Consider the following 22782-nt stretch of genomic DNA (forward strand, 5'->3'; position numbering starts at 1 on the left):
TTTCTCTTTAAAAGAAAAAAAAATAATCACCTCACAAAAAGACTCAAAAAAAAAAAAATTTCCCACTTAGTCCAATGTAGAGACAGGAGGACAAGCATTTGTAGGTAGTGGACCTATAAATAATAAGCTTCTTCCAGCTAGTCAAAGCTCTGTTTCAGTTGCTTCAGATGAAAAAAAAAAACATAAAGTGAGCACAAATTACACAAATTTAAAGTCTCCACAATTAATTTCACAATTTATATATATATATTTAAAAAAATGTTTCTGCCAAACATGACATTTGATATTATCTCCTAAAGAGATCTATTTTGATTTTTTTTTTCTACTAATAAAATTAATTTTTAAAATAAATAAATAAATAGTAGAACTTTGACATGCATGTATATTCTTATTATTTAGGGTTAAAGCTCTTGAATTTTCTATGTCTTGGTTATCTACATATTTCTGTCTTTGGTATTTTGCATTGCATTATTGCATTTCTTTAATAGCTTACTCTCCCTATTTAAATGTTTTTCACATAAACTCACAATAAATCCTCAAAATGAATTAAAAAATGTTATATCATGTGTTACATGTAAAAAATATATATATTATGCAAATAGTTTAATAGACTCTTTACAGACAAAATAACATCTAATCTTTACTTCAGAGTTCCTGTTTTGCTCTTCTGATGTTGTTAATGTGCGTTAAGCAACATCTCAGGTTCCTGTCATATTTACCACTGCATGTGTGCTTGAGCGCAGGCTCTTTTCAGGCCACGTGCTCGGCTGTAGGGGGTGATATAAGGATAACAGTACAGATGCCTCGCATGCTTCGGTTGTGTGTGATATGATATGATAGGTTTTGCTGCTGGCGGAGCTTCAGCAAATCATTTTATTGCAGTCACAGAAGAAGAGTGCATATCTGTGTGTGTGGGAGAGAGAGAGAGCTTATTCAGTTGGGATGTGACTTTGTGTGCATGCAGTCTGTGTGTTTGTGTGTGTGCCTGCTGTCTTGGAGCGCTGGCGGGTGGAAGCACGCGTTTGTCTGCACTCTGAAATTAGCCAGATATCCTATTGTCTGTTTTCTTTTAGCATTCATGCGTTGTGATACAAAACTCCAAAGGCCTCTCAGACTAATGATGCTGCATTCAGCTAGGGATTCTTGCAGGAATTAAAACACACTCCTCTTTTTCTGAGGACAATGATACTTCCAGGTCTAGGAGGCCTTAAAGAAAAGGTGCAGAATAGGCATGGCTCAGTATAAGAGATTAATAGTATAACAACCTCAACTAAAAACAAAAATATTTATTTAAAAGATAAAGATTTTATATATTCCTACTATTAAAACAAAAATAAATTACTCTTTTGGTTTGTTTCATTTTGATGTATATTAAAAATAAACAGCAAATATTTGTTATTAAATATTTGTTGAGTGACATTTGTTACTCCTTTATTTTCCAAATCATTATCTTCTGCATTTTTTGTTACAAAATCTCCAAGTAGAAGAATGTTTATCTTCTAAACAAGCGAATAACTTAAGACCTTTCTTTTAGCAAGCTTGCTAACTGTACGTGTGTACATAACACTTTAGGAAAAGTATGATGAAAACCTTAGGTGGTTTTGAAGGAAGCATTTACATTTCTCTGTAAATCTATAGCAGTAATTGCCTACTCCTACTCAGCTGTAAGGAAAATTCGTCTTATCTTCAACCAGGCAATCAGAAGCTGTCCTACTTTATTAACCTTGACTGTTGCAATGAGTATAGAACTCCCTGGGAAAATAGCATTATTTAAAATCTTCAGGAAAATTACAATTATTTCAAATGAAACCTTAATGTATGGCATGGTTAGATTATTGATTACAATATCTGAAACATTTAGCCTATTTAAGAGAAGCAACAACTGTGGTTTGCTAAAAACAGTAGCTGGTTTGATATATCAGGCTATCTACTGAGTTTAGCCTGCAGTTGGTTGCTTTACAGAAATGTGTTTTATAACTCGCCAACTCTAGTTTCCAAAAGTAGAAACACCTTACCAGGATTGATAAGTTGTCTTGGTTTTACTTTCCATCCATCACAGTATATTTTATTTTATTTTAGTCTAATTGTTTGCTGTTATTATTTTTTCAATATAATTTAGATTCAGTAAGTTATTGTCACCTATTCTCCTTTTAATCTAGGTTTAGCTGACTAAATTATAGACTTCCCTTTACATCACTGGCTTTTTTCCATCGTCCCACCAGACAAAAATTAACTATGAAGGGATTTGATTGCTTGCAAACTTTGTCATCAAATTTCTTATCAAATGAAAATGTCAATATTTTTCCACATACTGGCAAAGACCTTTTTTGTAACAGTTTCAAACCTTATCGTACCTATGAACTGTCAACAGTCTTGCTTAGAGTAGGAAAGAAGTTAACTAATGTCAGTCACTTCTCTTGCTGACCAATGAGCACCGTACTTGTGAAATAAATAACATTTTTACAGGTCTGTTCTCACTGCATTCTTTCCTCCATTAGCACTCTCACATCAGTGTGCTTTCTTTTCACAGGAGGCTTCATAATGAGGAGAAGGGCAACAGCTGTGAATACTGTGGGAAACACTTCCAGGACAGCATGCGGCTCAGGATGCACATGCTGTCTCACACAGGTATTTGGTAACTCTCACACACTCATCTCAGAGCATTCATGGCAGATCAACGCTGTTGATACAGTAGTTTGGGCCTTTCAGATGCACCTGTTCACCCCCCTTTGGTCTTCCCATAGTAGTTAGTGCTGCTCCAAACTCTTGATTCATGCTTTCTTTTCCACATAGCGGTCCACGTTTCTCTGCTTTCTTCCTGTTTTGTATTTCCATTTTTTTTTTTTTTTTTTGGAGAGAATGGCGGCTTGCCAGCTCTGCCCCTTCTGAGTGATGACATCATGAGCTGCCGGCAGGCCTGGGTGTTCTGCCAGCGTTTCCGAAGCGTGTGTGATGGCTTGCTCGCAGATGTGTGTCCAGGAACACACTGTACCCAAATGCAGACTTAATCAGACCTGACTGCTCTCCCAGCTACTTTATCCAAAATAGAGAGGGGTGGGGGGGGCACGGAAATACAGAGGGGAGGAGGGATCAGAGACTAAAAATGAAACTAAAAACACAAAGCTCAGTTTGAATATGTGTAGAGACAAGGCAAAGTCCCTGTCCTCTCTGCCTGCTCTCTGAGGAATGTTCAGGAATGGCATGCTGCTGACAGATGAGAGAGAATCTGCTTCTTTAAACTTCACCTGAGTCTTCCTGTTTTTTCCCCCCTCTGCATCGCCCTGAACACACACATTGTTTTGCATCACTCTCAGACCTTCACAGCATGCTTTGATTTTCAATTCGCACTGACATCCATAACAGCAGCACCTTTAACCGAATTTGAATTTTTGCATAAACTCTCCCCATCCGACGTGTCAACCCAGTAATACTAGAAGGAGGGAGAGGGGGTGAAAAAGAGAGAGATAGATGTGGATCTCATTTCTTTGTCACTGTGTATTTCAGTATAGCAGCCTCAGATCCTGCTGGTTGCTAAGGAGCGAGTGCTCCGCCGCTCTAATGGGCTGATTTGGTATTCAGCTCGATGCTGGCTCTTATTTTGGTATGCCAGACAAAGTGTTTTGATGGAGGACGATTGCAGCCGCGTCTGGAGACAGTTTGATGGTTTATGGATGAGAGCACACTCCGTGCCTTTGACTGCACAAGACAATGCACTATGTTCTCCTCTTTCCTTATCACACAATCTCACACAGCAGAACACACCGGGCTGGACAGCGTCAAACAACATCAGGATCTACAACACTTAACTCCACCATTACTAGTGCACAAGACTGTTCTCAAACCAAGTTTTATTTGTATATTCTGCAAGACAAAATGAACCAGAATGTTTTTTTTTTTCAATTTAAAATAAAAGAGAACAGATTAAAGCCTTTTTTTTTATTATTTGCGTGCAGCTCTGGGAACAGTGGTGGACTGTCTGTGCACAGAGTTGAAAGAGGACCACATTTAGGCTGTAGTGCTCAGAGTTCCCAAAGCTTGTGGGTGTTTTAATGAGTCATTTTAACTTCATTTAAAGCCAGCTGAGCAGAAAATAGATCAGTGAATGAGCCCTGGGCCAGTATGGATCTGCAACCGATTTACATCTCAGTAAGAGCCAACCCACATCCAAACAGCTGCGTGCAAGAGAGACACAGAGAAAATGTGTGCGACGGGGCGCGTGTGTGCTCATGTTAGTCCAATGTGTCTGTCAGTGCAGGTGTGAGGTGAGAGCAGAACAAGAATTCAATGTCTCTGAAAGCTGTATGCATACTTGTCTCTTTCATGTCTATATCAGAATAGGAAATGGCACGCCAAAGGTGACCTGAAGTTACAGTGCGTTGGGATTTGGGATGTTGACTGTGAAGTGTCTTTTCGTCTTTTTCGGTGATAAAGGGATGTGCCGCAGGCGGGAAGCGTCTGCTGTACAGAGAACACCCGGTCCTTCTGTGGCCTCTCAGGCAGACAGTCTGCTCACAGTTCAGAGACTGATAACAGGCCACAGTAAATAAAACTCTTCAGCTTCTTTTTATGTCAGGAAGAAGAAAATAAGGGCCATTGGACCCTGACAAGAGCTTTTGCATTTATGGTGCTGTCCTGTACTCCACTGTATTTTGTGCCTTACTTTCTTCCTTAAACAACAAAAAGTCTGGTGATTTTATTTACCTTTTATTAATAATTTATTTACCTTAACCAGGCATTAAAGAAAAGTCACTTGAAAGTTGTGGCTTTTGTGGAAGAATGGTGGGCAGAGTAAAATACCTTGTTGAAAGAAGGCCATAATAGAGTCAATTTGCAGGTCACCATGATCCAGCTAGGGCACACAGAAACTATTAGAAACATTTAAAATGATTCTGGTAAGATTGAATCAAAAACCAACCAAACATAAATCTTATGTAGTAGAAACATCCAGGTGCACATCATCCTGAAAACACCATCCTCACAGGGAACTTGGTGCTGCTCTGTGGATGTTTTTTTCAGCCAGGGAACCAGATCTGGTTGGTGAATGGAAGAGCTCGATACATGGAAATCTTTATGGGTTATGGTTCACTTTTCATCAGAACATAATCCCTAGATATCAACCAAAAGGCACAATGGAATTAATGTGTTAGAGGGGCTTAAAGTCCATGTCTTCCATATTACCACTACCTGCTATCCAGTGGCTGCTGCTCTCTGAAACAGGGGAGACTCATTGGTGTTGTTGAAATCCAAATGTAACACGTTGCATTAACGAATGTTGAAACGCACAAAACCAAACACTACGACGGCTGAAAATTGCTGTATTGAAGCACTCTGAAATAAACTCCACGGCAAGATTTCAGCACAACATGTTCTGACTGAATGATCACTTTTCCCTCTCGACTCATGAGGAAATCCTCCTCTGTGTCTGGGTACTGTCATTCAGAAATCCTTAAGTATGTTTGCCAATAAGCATCAAGCAGCCAACTTCAATACCAGACCCTGCTTCATAGACCCCCTAAGAGGTTTAACTTCACTGGAAGTGACATATTTTGGAGTTATCCAACCAGGGCTCTACATTTTCGCTGCTTACCTTAATAGACCAAGGATCAAACTTGAACAGGGATTTCTCATAGAGGCTGCCATTTGTGGGGCGCCTGGAGAGCAATCTGGGTTAAGGGTCCAAATAGTGGCCTACTATTTAAGAATAAGTCCTTTATTTTTCTTCATATTTTATTCCCATTTCACTTGTTTAATGGTTTATTGGGCAATCCAAATAATAAGGGACAGACCACAGATCAACACTTCATGTAAACATGCCAAAAATGATTTTGCATGGACAAAAAAATAAATAAATAAAAATACCCATAAAATGAGAAATCTGAGAATTTAACTCTTGAACAAAATTAAATTGAATAAAAGGATATTGCTTTTAAACTCTATAGTAACACAGCAATACATGTATTTTGTTGTTTTTTCATTTCTGTTGGGTTTGATGTCACCTACAGCTCCTGCAGAGGCTTTGGTGTGCGATCAGTGTGGAGCAACATTCTCCTCAGATGAAGCTCTGGAGGCCCACAGGCAAACACACACAGGTATTTATCCACAGCAACATTACGTTTAACCTGGAGAGCATGCATTTAGGTTGTTAAGTAAGCCGTGACTACAACACTCGTGATCATGAGTCTAAACTTGCTTGTCATGCTGGCTGGGTTAAACTGTTCCTGTCATGATGCTCCATAATTTATCAACAGGGAGGTGGGAGGCCTCTCACATATCACCCACTAATATTTCCTGGCATACAAACCCACCGCATGCCCCTTTGCCACGGCCAAAGCTGCACAGTGCCAGTAATACAGCTTTACAGACCTTATCCCCACCCTCCTTCCTGTTCGGAGCTTTGAAATAATTTACCTGACACCCCAATTTTTTTTCTTAATTATGACAGATTTAAAAAAATCCTTTATTGCACAGGTTGATCACTATAAAATTTGATGATATTGTGCTTTTTTCTTTACCAATTTGATGATCATTTCAACCTTGAGAGAATCACGCAGAGAAAAGATCAAATTAGAAAAGTTTTTATTTAATTTATTTTTTACAGGTGACACAGGAGATTGGTTAAAAAAATTTCTATCTAAGCAAAAAACAGCTGATGAATGTGCTGATGAAGGTTCTCAGTCATCCAGGTCATAGTCATTCCGTAAAAATTCAAAAAATCCACTGGACTTGGTTTTCAAGATTTGAAGACGTTTCGCCACCTCTCCAGGAAGCTTCCTGGAGAGGTGGCGAAACGTCTTCAAATCTTGAAAACCAAGTCCAGTGGATTTTTTGAATTTTTACGGAAAGCTGATGAATGGATAATTGACCATCCTGCATTCGCACACATCAAGCATGCTTGTAGCTACAACGGAGAGGAAAACTCCTTTTTAACAGGACGAAACCTCCAGCAGAACCAGACTCAGTGTGAGCGGCCATCTTCAGTTGAAGGAGGGAGAAGCAGATATGCAGATAGTAACATAAATGAAATAAGTTCTTTGGCGCTCGGGCCCTGGCAGAAGACTTTGATGCTGTAAGTGACATTTGTTAGGATGAGTAACCTAGAAAAAGGATTAGAGTAGTCTTCCCCCGAGGATCCAGACACAGAATAAGCCAGACTGAGAATATTCTGAAAGTTAAGAAGAAAATGGGGCGGAGGTGGGTGAAAGAAACAATGCCAAGAGCTAAATGAAGGGGATCTTGAAATATGATTGGCTTCAAAGGAGGTGAGGCCCTGAGATGATTGGCTGAAGCTGGACGAGGGATATCACAGGTGGTTCAGATGAAGCTGATAAGAGTAAGATTGAATTTTCACTTAAGCTTCATTTTTTTACTAATTTTATTTTTTTATGAGTTTCTGTGATATTTTTCAGTAGCTTTGTGACATTTATTAACAATGGTTACACAGCTTTAGAATGATGAATGAAATGTGGTAATGGGACTTCTAAAGGAAATATAGATTTGAAAATATTTTATCAGTATTTACTACCTAGTTGTTAAAATTCTCAAATATTTGAATCAATTATTTAGTTCGTTGTCTTCAGTTAGTAAAGGGATATAGAAATATTCTATCATAAGCCTGTTGAATAGACTTTCTCTTTGCTTTATGTCCAGGGCTGATATTCAAGTGACTTTTAAGACTAAGGGGAAAGTGAAGGGGACATCATGATGAAAGAAAGAGATGATTCAGAAAATATTGGATTAAAAAACAATATTTAGATGTACTAGTTTTCTAAACCTGTGAAAAATCCTAATAATAAATTTATTTTTAAATAATCTTTTATATTTATTATGTACGGAAAAAGATTTTGAAGTTGTGACGAGTCTTTTAATTAGCGTTTTTTAAGCTTTTTTAGCTTCCTGTTAAAAAAAAGAAATATTATACAGAGCCTAAATATAGAGAGAAAGATTACAAAGATAAATAATAGTGATAGCACAGCACAGTTAATGAGTTCTACAGTGTAGATAAAACAAGCTTTTTAGGAGATTTCTTTCCACATTTAAATGTACGTTTTTTATTACTGAATTAGACAAAAGTACACTTTTATGCTAATTATAACCTCAGATTTTTATTTTTTCTGTGTTATTTATATATTTATTATTTTACAATATTGGTGAGTTCAGTTCAAATCTGCAGTTTTTCTAAATGTTTCCAAGTGAAAAATCTAGTGGTTTCATTTTCAAATGTTGCATACGACCAACAGTGTCCAAATCCACACCTTTTCTGCTACTGTCAGAGAAAGGTGATAACCCTCTGAGGAGCATTGGCATGTAACTGTAACTCCAGGTGGCACACACAGTATGAATACTTAATGTATGCGGACATAGAGGGGTGTTAACGATGCCCAGAAGTTTCTACCCGCATCTCTCTGAGTTGTAAACACCCAGAGCTCAGTTTCAGATTGGCAGTGAATCCAGAGCAGGATACAGGAGGGAATTACTCTGTTATTTTGTCATGGTCCTGGCTCGGCCTGCTGTGACGCACTCTCACAGCCGTATGATATGAACCACAGGTAACTTAATCAGCTCTGATCTGTGGAGGTTATAAATGGAAATACTCCTGTTTACCACGCTAATCTGTTTCATTTCTACCTAAAACACACTGGAACCTTCAGTGAGGGATCAAACAGTGCCTGCTTTAATTCACCATGTGACTTACCCAGTGAGCCAAATGAGTTTCCTCCGAGCAGATTAACACTTGTCAGGCCTCAGCAGCTGCAGTACTGTCTGTGTTTTCTGAAGGGGAAATTTCCTACTTTTTAAGACCTTAATCTGAGGCAATTAGGTAATCCTGGCAGTGATATTAGTTTACAGTGAAAGTCTCTTTAACCATTTGAATATGTCAGAGGTGAATGGCCACGGGTTACTGACGTTAGAGATCAGAGAGAGGAGGGAGGCCTGTATTTGTGTGGGGTGTCCTAAGGGTAGACATATTGCTGCTGGTGTTGGGTGCCAGGAGTAAGAGGGAAAACAACATCATGTGCTGCTGTTTACTCCTCACCACAGCACTGTCATCGTCTCCTCTGACCTACTTGTCAGTGCCCAAAATAAAAGAATGGATCTGTCTCGAACTGCTCTCACAACAAAAGCGTTTGTTTCATCGCAGCAAGGCGAGGCTCCAGGGCGCCATGCTCATAGTTTTTGGAAAACCCAAGACTTTAGCTTATCTGCACTGCACATAAGAATTGACTGTTAGTTCAAAACCTTGCTGGCTGACCATTTTGCCACCTTGCCTTTAGGAGCAACCCTTATAAGAGTGCTGTCTTTGTGTACGCACAGCAGCTGTGCTGTTTCCACACATTACTGGCTGCTTCATCAAGTGAATAATATTACCTTCTGCCCAAACCCTAATTAAACGCTCCTGTAGTCTATTCAGATACAGCCAAGGCTTTCTAATGCATCCCTCTTAATGCAGACCTTTTAGCTCGCCTAATTGCATGTCCATCACTGCTCTGCACCCTACTGGTAATACCCGGTTTTAATTTGAATAAGCCTCAGACTGAACTGAACTGGGCTCTGTTTGACCATTATGCCTCCAGTTATTTATTTGCACCAGAGAAGCCTGTCATAAAGCAAAACATTGAGGCCTTTACTGAATATTTAAATCATTCTAGGAATCAAGGCGAGCGAAGCTGTTGCATGACCCCAATGAACCGGACCGTGGCATGGTGCTTAAATGCAACCGACGCATCTCTTGTTGCATTAATTATTGAGACGGTTGTTCGTCACTCGGGTAGATTAGCAGTCTACTGATAAGAGCCCGAGGTTGCTTAAGGTACTGTAGCTTTGTGTGTGTGGGGGGGTGTCTTTGTATGAGCTAGATCTAAGTGCATAAGAACGGACAGTAACAGTATGCATGTTGCACATGGGTCATATGACTGCTGGAACATAATGTAGCTGGCATGACTGTACATTTAACTGGGTGACAGAACAGATATGAGCCAGCACACAGTGTATGTACAATGAGTTTGGCTATGCAGTCTATTCTACTCTCCTCCCTGTACAGTAGTAAGCATGTCAACATTGATGTCATCATAATGTACTAGTTTCAGAGGCAAAATGATACTTTCTTTAGATAAAATTTCATATGCATGTATTCAACATAACCAAAATTGTATTTTGTTTGATATTATAACATTTCTTCAGATAAACAATCAAGAAATAACATATGCCTGTACAAACTTCTGAACGTTATTATGCCAATTCCATGAAACTCCTCAAACACAGAATAAAAACTACTCTTTAGGCTGAGCTGCAAGCTCAACAGATGCATCGAACATTTAACCAGTTGTTTATCTCTCCATCCATGGCTACTTTTCTCTTTCAGTCTCTTTGTCATTACCAATTTTTTGTTTTTTACGTGATTGACCCTAATATATTCAACAGGACAAACACACCTAAACCTGACTACGTTCACAAAACTCTATAATTAGTTAACAAAACAACATACAAACTCGCTCTAAAAATACGGACTAAAGATCCCAAATGAATTCATAAAAATATAAATTTTAATAAATCCCTATTGACAATGTACACAGCACTAATAAGTATTTGTTTTTCAATCATCCTGTTTAGATGTTTCCCCTTTTCTATTAGTGACACCCTCCTGCTCTTGTCTTATGGTATTCATTTTTTTTCTTTCTTTCATGGTTCAAGTTTTGGTTTATTTTGCAGTTCTACTACTTTCTCTTTTAACTTGGCACTGCAAGCTTTGACAGCATCAGTTGCATTTGAACCAAACCTTTATCTCAGCAAGGATCAGCTCTGACAGAACAAAATTAATCAATTCACACTTGCCATAATGCCACAGGACTGCTCCATGTTGGTGGTGACAACTTGCGCTCTCCTCTTTTATTTAAAGACTTCGCTCCGCTTTTCTACCCTGACTGCCACCAGCTGCTTTACCAGCAACAAGCTTTCTACCATTTGTGCATGTAACAATCTGTTTCTCATTTATCAGACACTAAAGTTGGAGACATTTAACAGACACGTCATTCAAAATAAGGATGTTTGGTCACATTGTCATGTGTGCTCATTTTATAGCTAAAACTTACTGCCTTGAAGCTTAGTGGTGCAACGACGCCTAGAGCTGCAGAGCACCGCTCTTGTAGCCAATGTTCTTCATCTGTCTTTGCTCGGCTCAAATCACCTGCACCTGGAAGTCAATGAGTGACAAACTCTGTAACTACAGGGAAATAAAAAAATAAGGGAAATGTATTCAAATGTCATATCATTGTTATTGAAATTAATTATGTTCAATATACATTGTTTGAATTCATATCGGCACCTACATATATGTTAAAATATCATATCCTGAACGACATCTCAAAAATATACATGGACACATTTGTTGTCATCCCTTAGAATATAGTTTTTTTTTTTTTGCATAATCTCAATAAAAAGTGAATTTAATTGCATTTATTTGTGTAGTTAGTTACAAATTAAGAAATGACAGCTGTTCACCAAATCACTGGTTCCCCAGAATTATTCTCACCCTTGCTGTAATGCCTGATCTCTTATATAGCATAGCCAAAAATGATGAATTAAAAGTTATTGATCTTTTCTGCTGCAATGCTGATTTGCTTGTTGCCCTATAAAGAGCAGTAATACCATCGATCGTCACTAGGAAGGAAACCTTGCTAGTGAGATGTGTAAACGGTCGTAAGGGCCGAGCTTGGCATGTTTAAATGATCCAAGCTTGGTTTGAACTCGGCACGGATCGGTTTCAGAGGAGTAGTGTAAATTGGGCTTTAGTCTCATCTGACCATACCACCTAATTCCACTTAAAGTCAGTGAACCTGGGAAGTTACATGGTTTTGTATTTATCATAGTAACGCAAAGTTTTTGGTGTGTTTTTTTCTAGACATCACCTACAAACAACAAGCTGTTTTATTTCTAGAGTCCAGTTGTTTTTAATGCGTACATGTTGACCACAGGATGCAATTCTTTCCTGTAATTCTTTATCACTGAGCTTTGGAGCTTTGGTTCTCCCTCTCTTATCATTTTCCTTGTGGACAACGGACAGATAAATATTGCTGGGCATCTAACTTAAATCAGAGAAACATGAAGTTATCAATAACTAAAAACTCTAAAAGGCTGATTAACAATTAAAGTATTGTGCAAAAAAAAAAGCTTATTACAATCAAACAAAAGTGGGATACTTTGACAATTATGTTGTATCTATAAAGGATTAAACAACTTAACACTATTACTAAAACACCTGTCTTTATACTTTTCAAATATTTCTACAAACAGACCAATAATTGATTTAAAATAACAGATTTAATTGATGGGCTCCAAACACGAAAGATGAGAAGAATTTACAGCGATTTGTGGTCATTGCTGATACAATCTTTTGTTGAGTCTGTGGTGGGGTTTTGCTCCCAGATTCTCAGGGTGGGAAACTTTTGTTTGCTGCCTGAAAAGAAACAGGCTGCGCCTATTTGTGAATGAAGGGATTAGCTTGAACACTTCACCCCAACAAGGACCATGATCCTATCTGGTTGCCTGGACACATGGTTTTGTTTCTTAGGCAGCGTGAGAGCTGGGCCTTCTCCCTACCTCAGCTGGACTGAATTAAGTGGTAGAGGTAAGAGGTATAGTGGGTAAAATCATTAAACAAGTGCACCGCTGTGGTTAAGATATGCTGAAATAGAATTAGAACCTCACACTGATCTCGTTTGCAGACCTAATTGTGCAATGGGTGAGCAGGTCTGCCATATAATGCAAAGAATAAATGCAGAATTGCACAGAAGTAAATCATTATTCCCACTGTTAAAGCCTTCTTCCCACTCAACACAATGCTGTGAGAAAACCCATTGATTACATGGTATTTACCCCTCTGTGGGCCAAAGGTCAGAGGGTCAGCCTGTGCCTCAAAAAGGCCAAATCCCAAACCTATTGTGCAGTTAGGGGTGAGAAAGCAGGGGGCAATGGCAGCCAACTTTAGGGGCTTATTCTCTCACAAAGAAACTCCTCTGCGTTTATTACAAAAGCTTACAGGAGAAAAAGAACTGCGACCAAAAAAACCCAAAACATTTTTTGTCTGAGAAGTCAAAGCACTGTGAGGTGAAATGCCAGCTCTAACAAACACACAAACACATCTTTTAGTTTTGTTTTTTTCTCTCTACGTTTCAAGATAGTATTCTTTATTTTTATTTTCAGCAGCCCTCAGTTGCACAGAATAAAACGACCGCTGAGCTGTTTGTCAATGTGTGTCAGCCAAAGATGAAGGGTGAAGGTTTTTGTGACAGAATATTTGTCATTTCTATTCTCAAGTTTCAGGATTGTTGGTGACAAAAGGATCAGGTCTACATCTGTGGATGTCTGCGAGTGTCACCAAGCGATGGTTTACAGACACAGGGAAACTAAACTTTCTCAGCAGTCTGAAAAGTGCACAAACTGCAGAGAAAATGGGGATTAGAAATGCGTGATGGTTGATATAATGCTATGTAATTAAAGCAGCTTTGATGTAAACAAGTTGGATTATGTGCTCCTTCCCTGCAGCTACTATTCACACAGGAATAGAAACAACTCCCCCTGCTGGCTGCAGCAAATACTGAGAGGAAATCAAATGATTCATATGTGAGATAAAAATGTTCTACTTAAGTTGTTGAAGCCTCGCTATTGAGTTTTCACAGCTGTGGAATGCAGTAAATTTTGCTGAGAATGACTCAGGCAGAGAGGGAATCTGGTTAGACACTCCAATGATTTCCTGTATGGTCAGCGGATACAGGGAGCGGGGCGGCAGCACAGGCGTTCACAATGGAAAGCCTTTTGTTTACAACTAAAATATTGTGAACTCTGGGTTAAAAAAAAAGAGTCCTGGTCATTAGGCTTCAGTATAAAGACTGGCATTGTAGGAGTAGTGTGAGGAGCCTATGACTAATGTGCTTGGTCATTGAGGGCCTGAACTGCATTGTGTGCCTATTGTGATGGCAGAAGTCCCCAACAGGTGCGGGTCATTCCACAGGAGCACCTCACTAAAGGATTGTTGGCATCAGGGAAAGTCTTTCATCCCACTTTCTTTGTGTTGAAGGAAAAGTTCAGCGTTTTTAAAGTGAAGATCTGCTAAAATGGCATAAAGAGCTGAAATCTGACTGTAAATAACTCTCCTAGCATCTTTACAGAGTATAGATACAGCTGCAAGCTAATCCCTATAATTTAGAATATTATTGAAACGTTTAATTTGTTTCTGTCATTCAGTCTAAAATAAAAATCCAGCATTTTATGATGTATTCACTGTATGTATGTACAGAAATGTATTAATAACTGATGATTCGGGTTTACATTTAACAAAATAGTAATATAATGAGAAATATTTAGTATTATGTGAGACCAATGAAAAATGATTTATTTTGTACCTGTGTACTGTACCACCCAAAATTGGTTGGACCTTCTTTTGCATGAATTATTTTATCAGTGTGCCGTAGCATGAGGATGGCCAATCTGTGGTGTTGTTGAGATGTTAATGAAGCCTAGGTGGCTTAGATAACAGCCCTCAGCTCGTCTGCATTGTTGGGTCTGATGTCTGTTGTTTGCCTTTTGTCAATACTCCAAAGATTCTCTATGGGGTTCCGGCCAGATTGCTGCTCAATCAAGCTCAATGGTACCATGGTTATTAAAGCACCTCTGGTTACTTCTGCAGAGTTGGCAGGGAAAAATAAAATCAGCTTTTGTGTAACGCTTTTATCAAAAAGATGTATAAAGTGCTATATTGTTTCCTGGTAGATACAGAGTTAAACAGTATTGATACCCAAGTTTTACAAAGTGTTGAAACTTTATATTGGTTCCTGGCATGCAACTTGGATTCTGTGCCTCTCCATTCTTTCTCCAGACTCTTGAATCTGGAAACTCCAAAAGTTGAATTATAATAGGGACCTTGAACCATCCGCTTTTTCCTGTTAGGATTATCATTATTATTGATTATGTGTGAGTCTGTAACACCCTATTATTACCTGCCTGTTATGTGTCAGAACTAATGTTTTCCCAGTAGTTTATCTAATTAGGGCGGTTCCTCTGTCCAGATATACAGTTATCATCTTCATTATGTGCATGGCAAAGATTTGGGAATGGAATGAGAGTGGTGTCCTGGATCTAAGAACAAAGTGTAATATTTTGATAAGGCTGGAGCCATGGATGCTTATTTAACTGTAATAAGGGAGCCACATCATGAGATGTGAGGCTGGTTGGTAAGCCCTGCCTTCTATAGTCCTATGCAAACTCTCAGGACTGAGTAAGATTACAATTTCTGTCCAAATCTGTTGCCATGTCTCTAGGTTGTTTAATACACATACATTATGACATGTTACTTAAATAATTTGTCCTAAGTAATCTCTTTTCAGGAAAAGAATTGGAGAGAGAAAGCCTCCAGGTGTAAACACAGAGCAATTCCAATGTTGTCCCTGGATCAGGAGTGGCTTTACAAAAAAAAAAATATAAAAAAATTAGACAGTTGGAGCCTGTTGGTATGTCTGTGTGGCATTCAAATCACTGGCATCAGCTATGTCCACTTGTACTGAATCTCCACCAAGCTATCCTCTTAAGGCTGCTGCTATCTCTGTCATTGGAGCAACTTTTTCCTGTCTGAACTTTCTGTTTTTACTGGATGCTTGCATACAAAACCCCTGTCAGTTTTTTAGCAGTTACCTTTGTCGCCTAACCTTTTCATAGAGGGTATCTTTGACCATAAATTGGTCAACTGTCAAGTCTGCAGTCTTCAGCATAGGCAGTAAATTAGAATATTTTATCCGTCCATCCATCCATCCATTTTCCATCACGCATTATCCCTGCTGGTGCCTATCTCCAGCTGTCTACGGGCGAGAGGCAGGGTACACCCTAGACAGGTTGCCAGTCAGAATATTTCAAGTTAACATTAATTTATCTTATCCAACATTTTGTGTTCTTGCTTAGAAGCAAGGCTTAAAATGACTACATCTCTGTGTACTAAATCTGATAACTGTAAAAGCTTTTTATTTAAATTGCAAAAATATAAAAAACTTTTTGTCATTTATTTGTATTGTACATGTTCTCGGCATGTGTTTAATCATGCAGCACCTTATACCTCTTTACTGTGTAAATATTCAACAGCCTCTCTCTAAATAACTGTTCAATTAAAATGGGACGACTGTTTAAATGTTCACAAAATAACATTAACATAAATCACTAAGCAGTTTGAGTTTGAAGGTGCTTAAAGATGCTTTGGTCTTTGCCTTTCCTGCACCATTAGGGTCCAACTAATCAGGATTTATACTTATTCAAGAGTTTTCAAGCACAGGTAAGACATAAACAGCTTAATACAAAATCTCCCATAAAAAATCTTCTATCCTTTTACATGGTGGATTTATTAGTGTTGATTTTTTTGGTTTGGAGTTCAAGATTCCTTTTCAAAGTATGGTTTTCTCTGAAATACTGAGTTTTGCTTTGTTTAAATAAATTGTGATGCATGGATTAATAAACAATGCTCCAGGAATGTGTTTGTATTACTCTGTAAAATGTGAATTTGCTTAATATGTTCTCTCTTTCTTTCTTTCTTTGAGCGGGCTCGTCTGTCTGCTAACTTGATTGAACCTAAAGCAAGTGTCTGACACTCTTCCCTCTTAGTATGAGTGTGCTGTATCCCTTTCCCTGCGTTAATTCCAATTTAATTGCCAGTTGCCTCAAGGCACTTCAATAACAGTAACAAATGATTTGATTTAGTGGACCTCATCAGACTGCATTTTAAATGCGACACAGCAACCCCACTTGAATTCCAATGAAGTGCTGGCACAGTCCTCTGTTTACTAATGATCCTCTGCTGGAGATGTCTGATTGAATCTGAGTCAGGAGCAATGGGACCTGCTCACATTGTAAATGATCTGCAACCTGAGCAGACAGAGAAATAAGGACCTCATAATCTCACATTAAAGCCTCACTCTCCAGGACACGCACATTATGTCAATGCAGCTTATTAGTCCCGGTCCCTACTTCCAACCGCACATGTGATTTGCATCAGTGTGAATGCCAGAGAGGGTTTGAGAGCTGGCGTCTGCAGCCTGTAGATCAAGTGTTGACTGTATGACAGCCAATGGATCTTCTTCATGTAGCCATTTTGACTTGAACAACCCTGCCAGCGAGTCCCTATCTGTATTCCTCGCCACACTCTGTGCAACAGGAAAGCAGCCCCAAAGAGATGCCAGGTCACACACAGGATTAAACTGGATTGTGTTTTTTCCTGCAGTCCTGCCTTTAATGGCTTGATATCACTACTTAACATTCAGCACAGAGCGCATAGTGTAGGCATCATTTAGGGTGGAGCCACTATCAGCTGCTCTTTGAGCACAGAGACAGAGGACTTCACAAGCTGAAGCCGACTCCTGATGGGGGGAATGAAGAGAATAATTATACATCTAACACACCAGGAAAGAGGCATTGATTGTGTGATTGGCATGCCCTGTGCATTGTGTGGGGAAATTCTTAAAGAAAACAATCACTTTCATGGTTTAAAATAGCGCGTATAAAGACTCGCTGCTGAAAGTGCCTCTAGGCTTTTAGGGGAGTTAGTTTAGGTAGAGGCACTTGCTCTTTGAAAGAAGCTTTTCCCTCAGAGGACTTGCACAAAGTTGAAGTGACCCAGTTTCCCCACTTAAGGCCCTGTCTGTGTATGGTACTGAAATAACTGCGTGTCTGTGTCTTCTGCGTTCTCCAGGGACTGACATGGCGGTGTTCTGTCTGCTGTGTGCAAAGCGCTTCCAGACCCAGAAGGCCCTGCAGCAGCACATGGAAGTCCACGCAGGCATGCACAGCTACATTTGCAGTCACTGTGAGCGCCCCTTCCCGAGCCACACCACCCTTAAAAGACACTTGCGCTCCCACACAGGTAAGAACTCATTTAAACCATGAACGCTGACTGTGGTGTCACCTTCTCTCAGGTAATGTCAGTGTAATACTGTCAAATACACACAGACTGTGGTTGAAAACTGTTTGCTTTCTTGCAGGTAACTTATGTGTCTTTTGTTACGTATAAATATTTCAGATTGATCAAGCTTCAGTGACATGTATAGAAAGCCTATTTAGCTTTGACATTTAGCTCTCACATCAGAATAAAAAAAAAAAAAAAAAATCCAACTTCAACTGGCCCTTAGTGAGACGATTGGAATTTATTTTATTAAACTGCAGTTGAATCACAATTGAAGGGAGGGATGAGTACAAATAAATAAGCAACAATGAGAACTGATTACTACCAGAAGAGTTCAATCAAAAAGTCATTTAAATAAATCTGGCCTTAAAAATGTTGAAGTAGTTCAAAAAGATGACATCATGTCCCAATCAAAGGAAAGCTAAGAACAGATGAGAAACAAAGTTATTTACTTCCATCTGTCTGGAATTGGACTTATTAAGCAACTTTAAAGCTTTATTACCACTTAAAGCTATGATCTACAAATGGGGAAAAAATGAAGCAGTAGTGAACTTTCCCAATAGTACCAACATCAGCACAAGAGCAAGCCAATACACAGAAGTTCAGAAAATAACCCAGAACAATGTCCAGAGAACTCTAGGCCTCATTTGACTAACTGAACGTTTGGCTTGTCAGGCAACAGTTACTGCTGACACAAAGGGGCAGAAAGGCCTATCTTATATAGTTACCTGCAGACACACTGATAATGATTCCAGACTGTGGATTGCAAAAATAGGTTACATTTTTTAGAAAATGCGCATCTCATTAAATTACGCCTGTAACTAACGGTATTTTAGGAAAGTAATTTACTGACCACGTCTGCCAACAGGGTGGAACAACTGGGCCCAGATTAGAGGAGACTTGGGCCAGAACCAGCCTTATCTTCTATGGCTACCAAATGGTTTCTTCTACAAAAGAGTTTGTAAAAAGAATAATACATAGGCTTGAAATTTAAGTAAAATTTAATATTTTCCCATAAATATTTCATTTAAAATGGTTTGGCCACTGGCGCGGCCTCTTTTAAGTTTATTAAGCCGCTCCGGTAAAATGCAAAAGTCTGCAGGTAGAGACAAGAAAACACAGAGCACGGATTTTTCCCTCTGCCCTGCATCAGGCAGCAGCTCCATCGCTTTTCATAGAAATGCTACCAGGACACACAGTCTGAAGTCTATAAATAGGATCAATTGCATAAAAGTGCAGAATATACAATACATGAAAAAGTGGCAAGATTCGTATTTGTAAATGTTAAAATTGTATGTTTTGTCCAAATCTATTTGAGGGAGACTTATGAAGTGGAGCTGCTTTACTTCTTTAGGAACTGGGCTCTTTGCTGTAGTTAACAAATCAGATGTGTTGTTCTTTATCATAAAACCCTCACTCTGCCATCCATTTGTGATTGTAAACTAAAACACGCTTGGGTTTGCAGTAGGGAAACAACCCACAGCAGGCCAGTGTATTCAACTTTGAATAGATCAAAAAAGCAGAATTGAAAGTAATTAAGTGGATTAGTTAAAGCCCAAATAAATATAATAGACATTCTATGACTTAACCCTAAAAAGGCCATCCTCAAAAACCCCACACCATAGCCTAATTAAAACACTTCTGCATAGAAGAGGTATTTCTTAATAGCATTTGTTTTCAACAAGAGTGGCACAGCTAGCTCTTAGTTTGGACGATGAGAACTAATTCAGATACAGTAGGGTTACGCAGGTTTGCATAGAATCTTTCCCTGAAAAATAATTATTTGTATGTAATGTTTTCGGGTATAGTAGGTTAGAGTCCTTGCTCAGTTGTCTGCAAGGAGTACTTTCCCTGATTGGTTGGGTTCTCCATCTTCCTGCCCATCTGCTGAAGTTAGATAGAATAAATTTATGTCAGGCTTTTAATGTCATCTGGCCACTAAAAGTGTTTTACACTAGAGCCAAAAAGTAATCAAATTCACTAATGTGCACACATGCAAACACTGGGGCTAAGTGCCTTGCCCAGTGGCACATCAACATGTGACCTTAGGAAGCAAGAACTTAACCCACATATTTTCAAGTCACTTACGCTACCCAGTGAGGCACAGTCACATGTCTGTGTGTCTTTGGGTAGCACTGTGCTGGACTGGTAACTTGTCCGGGGTCACAGGCGCATTTGCCTCTCGCCCAATAATAACGAAGGCCATAGCTCCTTGCTACAAGGAGAAGGTAGAGCAAATGAATGGGTAAGCGGCAAGATGAAGGGAGGGATACTTTTTCACAGCACTCTGTTTGGAAAATAGACAACGTGTTGTGTTATTTCTGTATATAGGTTAATTTCCTCAGGTTGTTGGCTGTAAGGCTTTAGTCAATTTGCACACATCCTCTCCCACTCATCCTTCTTGCTCTCTATGGGATGACTCACCTCTCTTGTGACAGCACTGTACCTTTATGGCCGGTGCATATTTTTGGGCAATCTCATCCTGTTTATATTTTGGGTTCTGAGACAGCCTTTGGGCCTCTGCAATTCATGGCTGTCACTTCTTGTGTAGTTCACAGAAAATGATAGAGGAAACCCAAATAAATATTGAAGGAAAAGCAAATGGAAATGACTTGTCTCTGTGTTGCGCTGAGGGTGAGTGCCGTGGGAGACGGGGAGATATTTACTGAAAAGATGTCCCCTTTTCTTCTCCTACCTTAAATAACACTACCAGCTGTCAGCATGGCTTGATGTCTAGACGAGAGAAATACATAATTGATGTGAAGAGACAGAAGTGAAGGGAGTCTTGGCCATGGCAGCGTATCTTGTTTGTATGCCATTCTGCTTGGAAGTAACATTTTGTAAATGTCATCTGCTCCACAGTGGAGTGGGGGATTGGGGAGAATCGGCCTGTAATGAGGAGAGCAATGTATCCTCTGACTTGGCTGTTGCTGTGGACACTGAGATAATGAGGCACATAGGTCATTGGAGATGAGTCAAACTCTCAGCCTAGGAAAGAAATAGATTAACTACAGTATAGTGAAGAGAGCAGCACATGCCCTGAAGACTTTTATTAGCTGTTAGCATATAGCCAAGGGGCGTGTTGTAATGTCATTACATTAGCGTCATCCTAAAGCATTTTGTTTCAATAAAGACTATGTCCAGGTAGAGCTATGTGCTTATGTACCTACCCAGGTGTCTATGCTGGTACTGCGCGCCGTCAAGTTCTATGATTCTTTTAGTACCTAAGGGTTGCATTTTTGTTTCTAAAATTGTCGTGCCACAACTTTGCTTCTAGGCGATCACCCGTTTGAGTGTGAATTCTGCGGGAGCTGCTTCAGAGATGACGGCACGTTGAGGGGCCATAAACGCATCCACACCGGGGAGAAGCCCTATGAGTGCAATGGCTGCGGCAAGAGGTTCAGTCTGAAACACCAGCTGGAGACACATTACAGGGTTCACACAGGTGAGAGCTCAGATAGAGAATGAATACAGTCATACAGTACCTTGTAAAAGTACATGGGACAAAGAATAGAATAGCAAAATACAAATTAGCTGACTGATCAGCTGTTTCCTCTGTGACAGTCCTGAATGTAAGCACTGGAATTGCATTTCTATCTTGATATCTCTGTTATGTACCATCGTTTTAGCTGACATAATAAATTAAGTACAACTTGTCTGATTGCAACACAGTGATTGAAACCTCTGTCCATTACTGATCTGTTCTGCTAGTTTACTACCTCTACTTCCTGTGTATTACATCTTTCAGTGTATGGTGACATTATGATTTGCACAAACCAGATCTACTTGGCTTTTTTTTTTTGCAACATGTTAAACATTTGTTCAAAATATCACATACGAGTTGGATAGAAACATTGTGAGTTTATACAATCTTTACAGATTTACACTCAAATTTTTTTGCCAATTTTCTCAAACTGAAACACATTTGATAGGGTATCTTGAACTTAAATCAGTTTTCAAGGTTACCATTTTGGCTTAGACCTTTGCCTCAAAAAGGCCATTTAATAAACATGAATATGTTTAGATTTTTGCCCTTTCACCATAGCCCTGGTTGTATGGGACCTCTGTCCTGTCAGAAGATGAGAACCTGTCATAATGTCTAATATTTTTTAGCCTTTAGTCTTTTTTTTCCTAGATTAAAATGCATGAAGCTTCATCTAGTATTACTATTTGATTGATTTCTTAAGGTATTAGTTACACTGAATTGTTTCAGGTTTATCAGAGCAAACTGGACTACTTAGTTGTCTTAATTGTTTTTGCTGTAAAAAACAATAAATAGCTGACCTGTCATTTGTGAATGCAATGTCTAAACAGAGAAAAACAAAACTTTAAGGTTTAAAAATACCTTTGCAAGTCACTCACTAATTTAAATATACTATTTACTAAAGCCAGAACAAATTTGGATGCTTTTCTTTGACATAGTTTAAGTCTAACATACTAGTCCACCTATAAAAAAACATATAGCTGCTAATGAAGCTAGCTAGTTTAGCTTACTCTAGTATGTCCAAAATATGACATCATTTAAAATATGTAATATGAACCAACAACAAGAATATCTGGGAACAAACATGTTTTCCCTTGTATGAAATTGCCTGTTTCTGTTCAAAATAATATTTAATGAAAAGACAAACATAGCACATGCTAATTAAATGTATAATTTGAAATCAATAGTGTTGGATCAATTAGCAATATAGCCACCATCATAAAGTCGCTACCCTGTAAAGATATCTGCAAATCCACAGTTTACTTATTTAATTAAATTTTTTAAAACAAGTGTTTGAACTTATTTTCCAACAATTGTTTTAGATAAACTTGAGCAAGAGAGTGCAACACTTGGTTTATGTTTGACACAG

General features: G+C 38.9%; 1 protein-coding gene across 1 annotated transcript in view; it reads left to right on the top strand.

Annotated features, from left to right (window-relative positions):
• Positions 1 to 22782, top strand: part of LOC107090403 (zinc finger and BTB domain-containing protein 16-A-like) — a 33568-nt gene that overhangs the window by 5510 nt on the left and 5276 nt on the right. Inside the window, exons 3-6 of the mRNA XM_015383764.1 lie at positions 2531 to 2628; positions 6003 to 6089; positions 17720 to 17890; positions 21207 to 21374. Of these exons, the coding sequence (XP_015239250.1) occupies positions 2531 to 2628; positions 6003 to 6089; positions 17720 to 17890; positions 21207 to 21374 (524 nt within the window). The remainder of the gene's footprint in view (positions 1 to 2530; positions 2629 to 6002; positions 6090 to 17719; positions 17891 to 21206; positions 21375 to 22782) is intronic.

The sequence above is a fragment of the Cyprinodon variegatus genome, unplaced genomic scaffold, assembly GCF_000732505.1.
Source record: "Cyprinodon variegatus isolate N-32 unplaced genomic scaffold, C_variegatus-1.0 Scaffold14, whole genome shotgun sequence".
Taxonomy (NCBI): domain Eukaryota; kingdom Metazoa; phylum Chordata; class Actinopteri; order Cyprinodontiformes; family Cyprinodontidae; genus Cyprinodon; species Cyprinodon variegatus.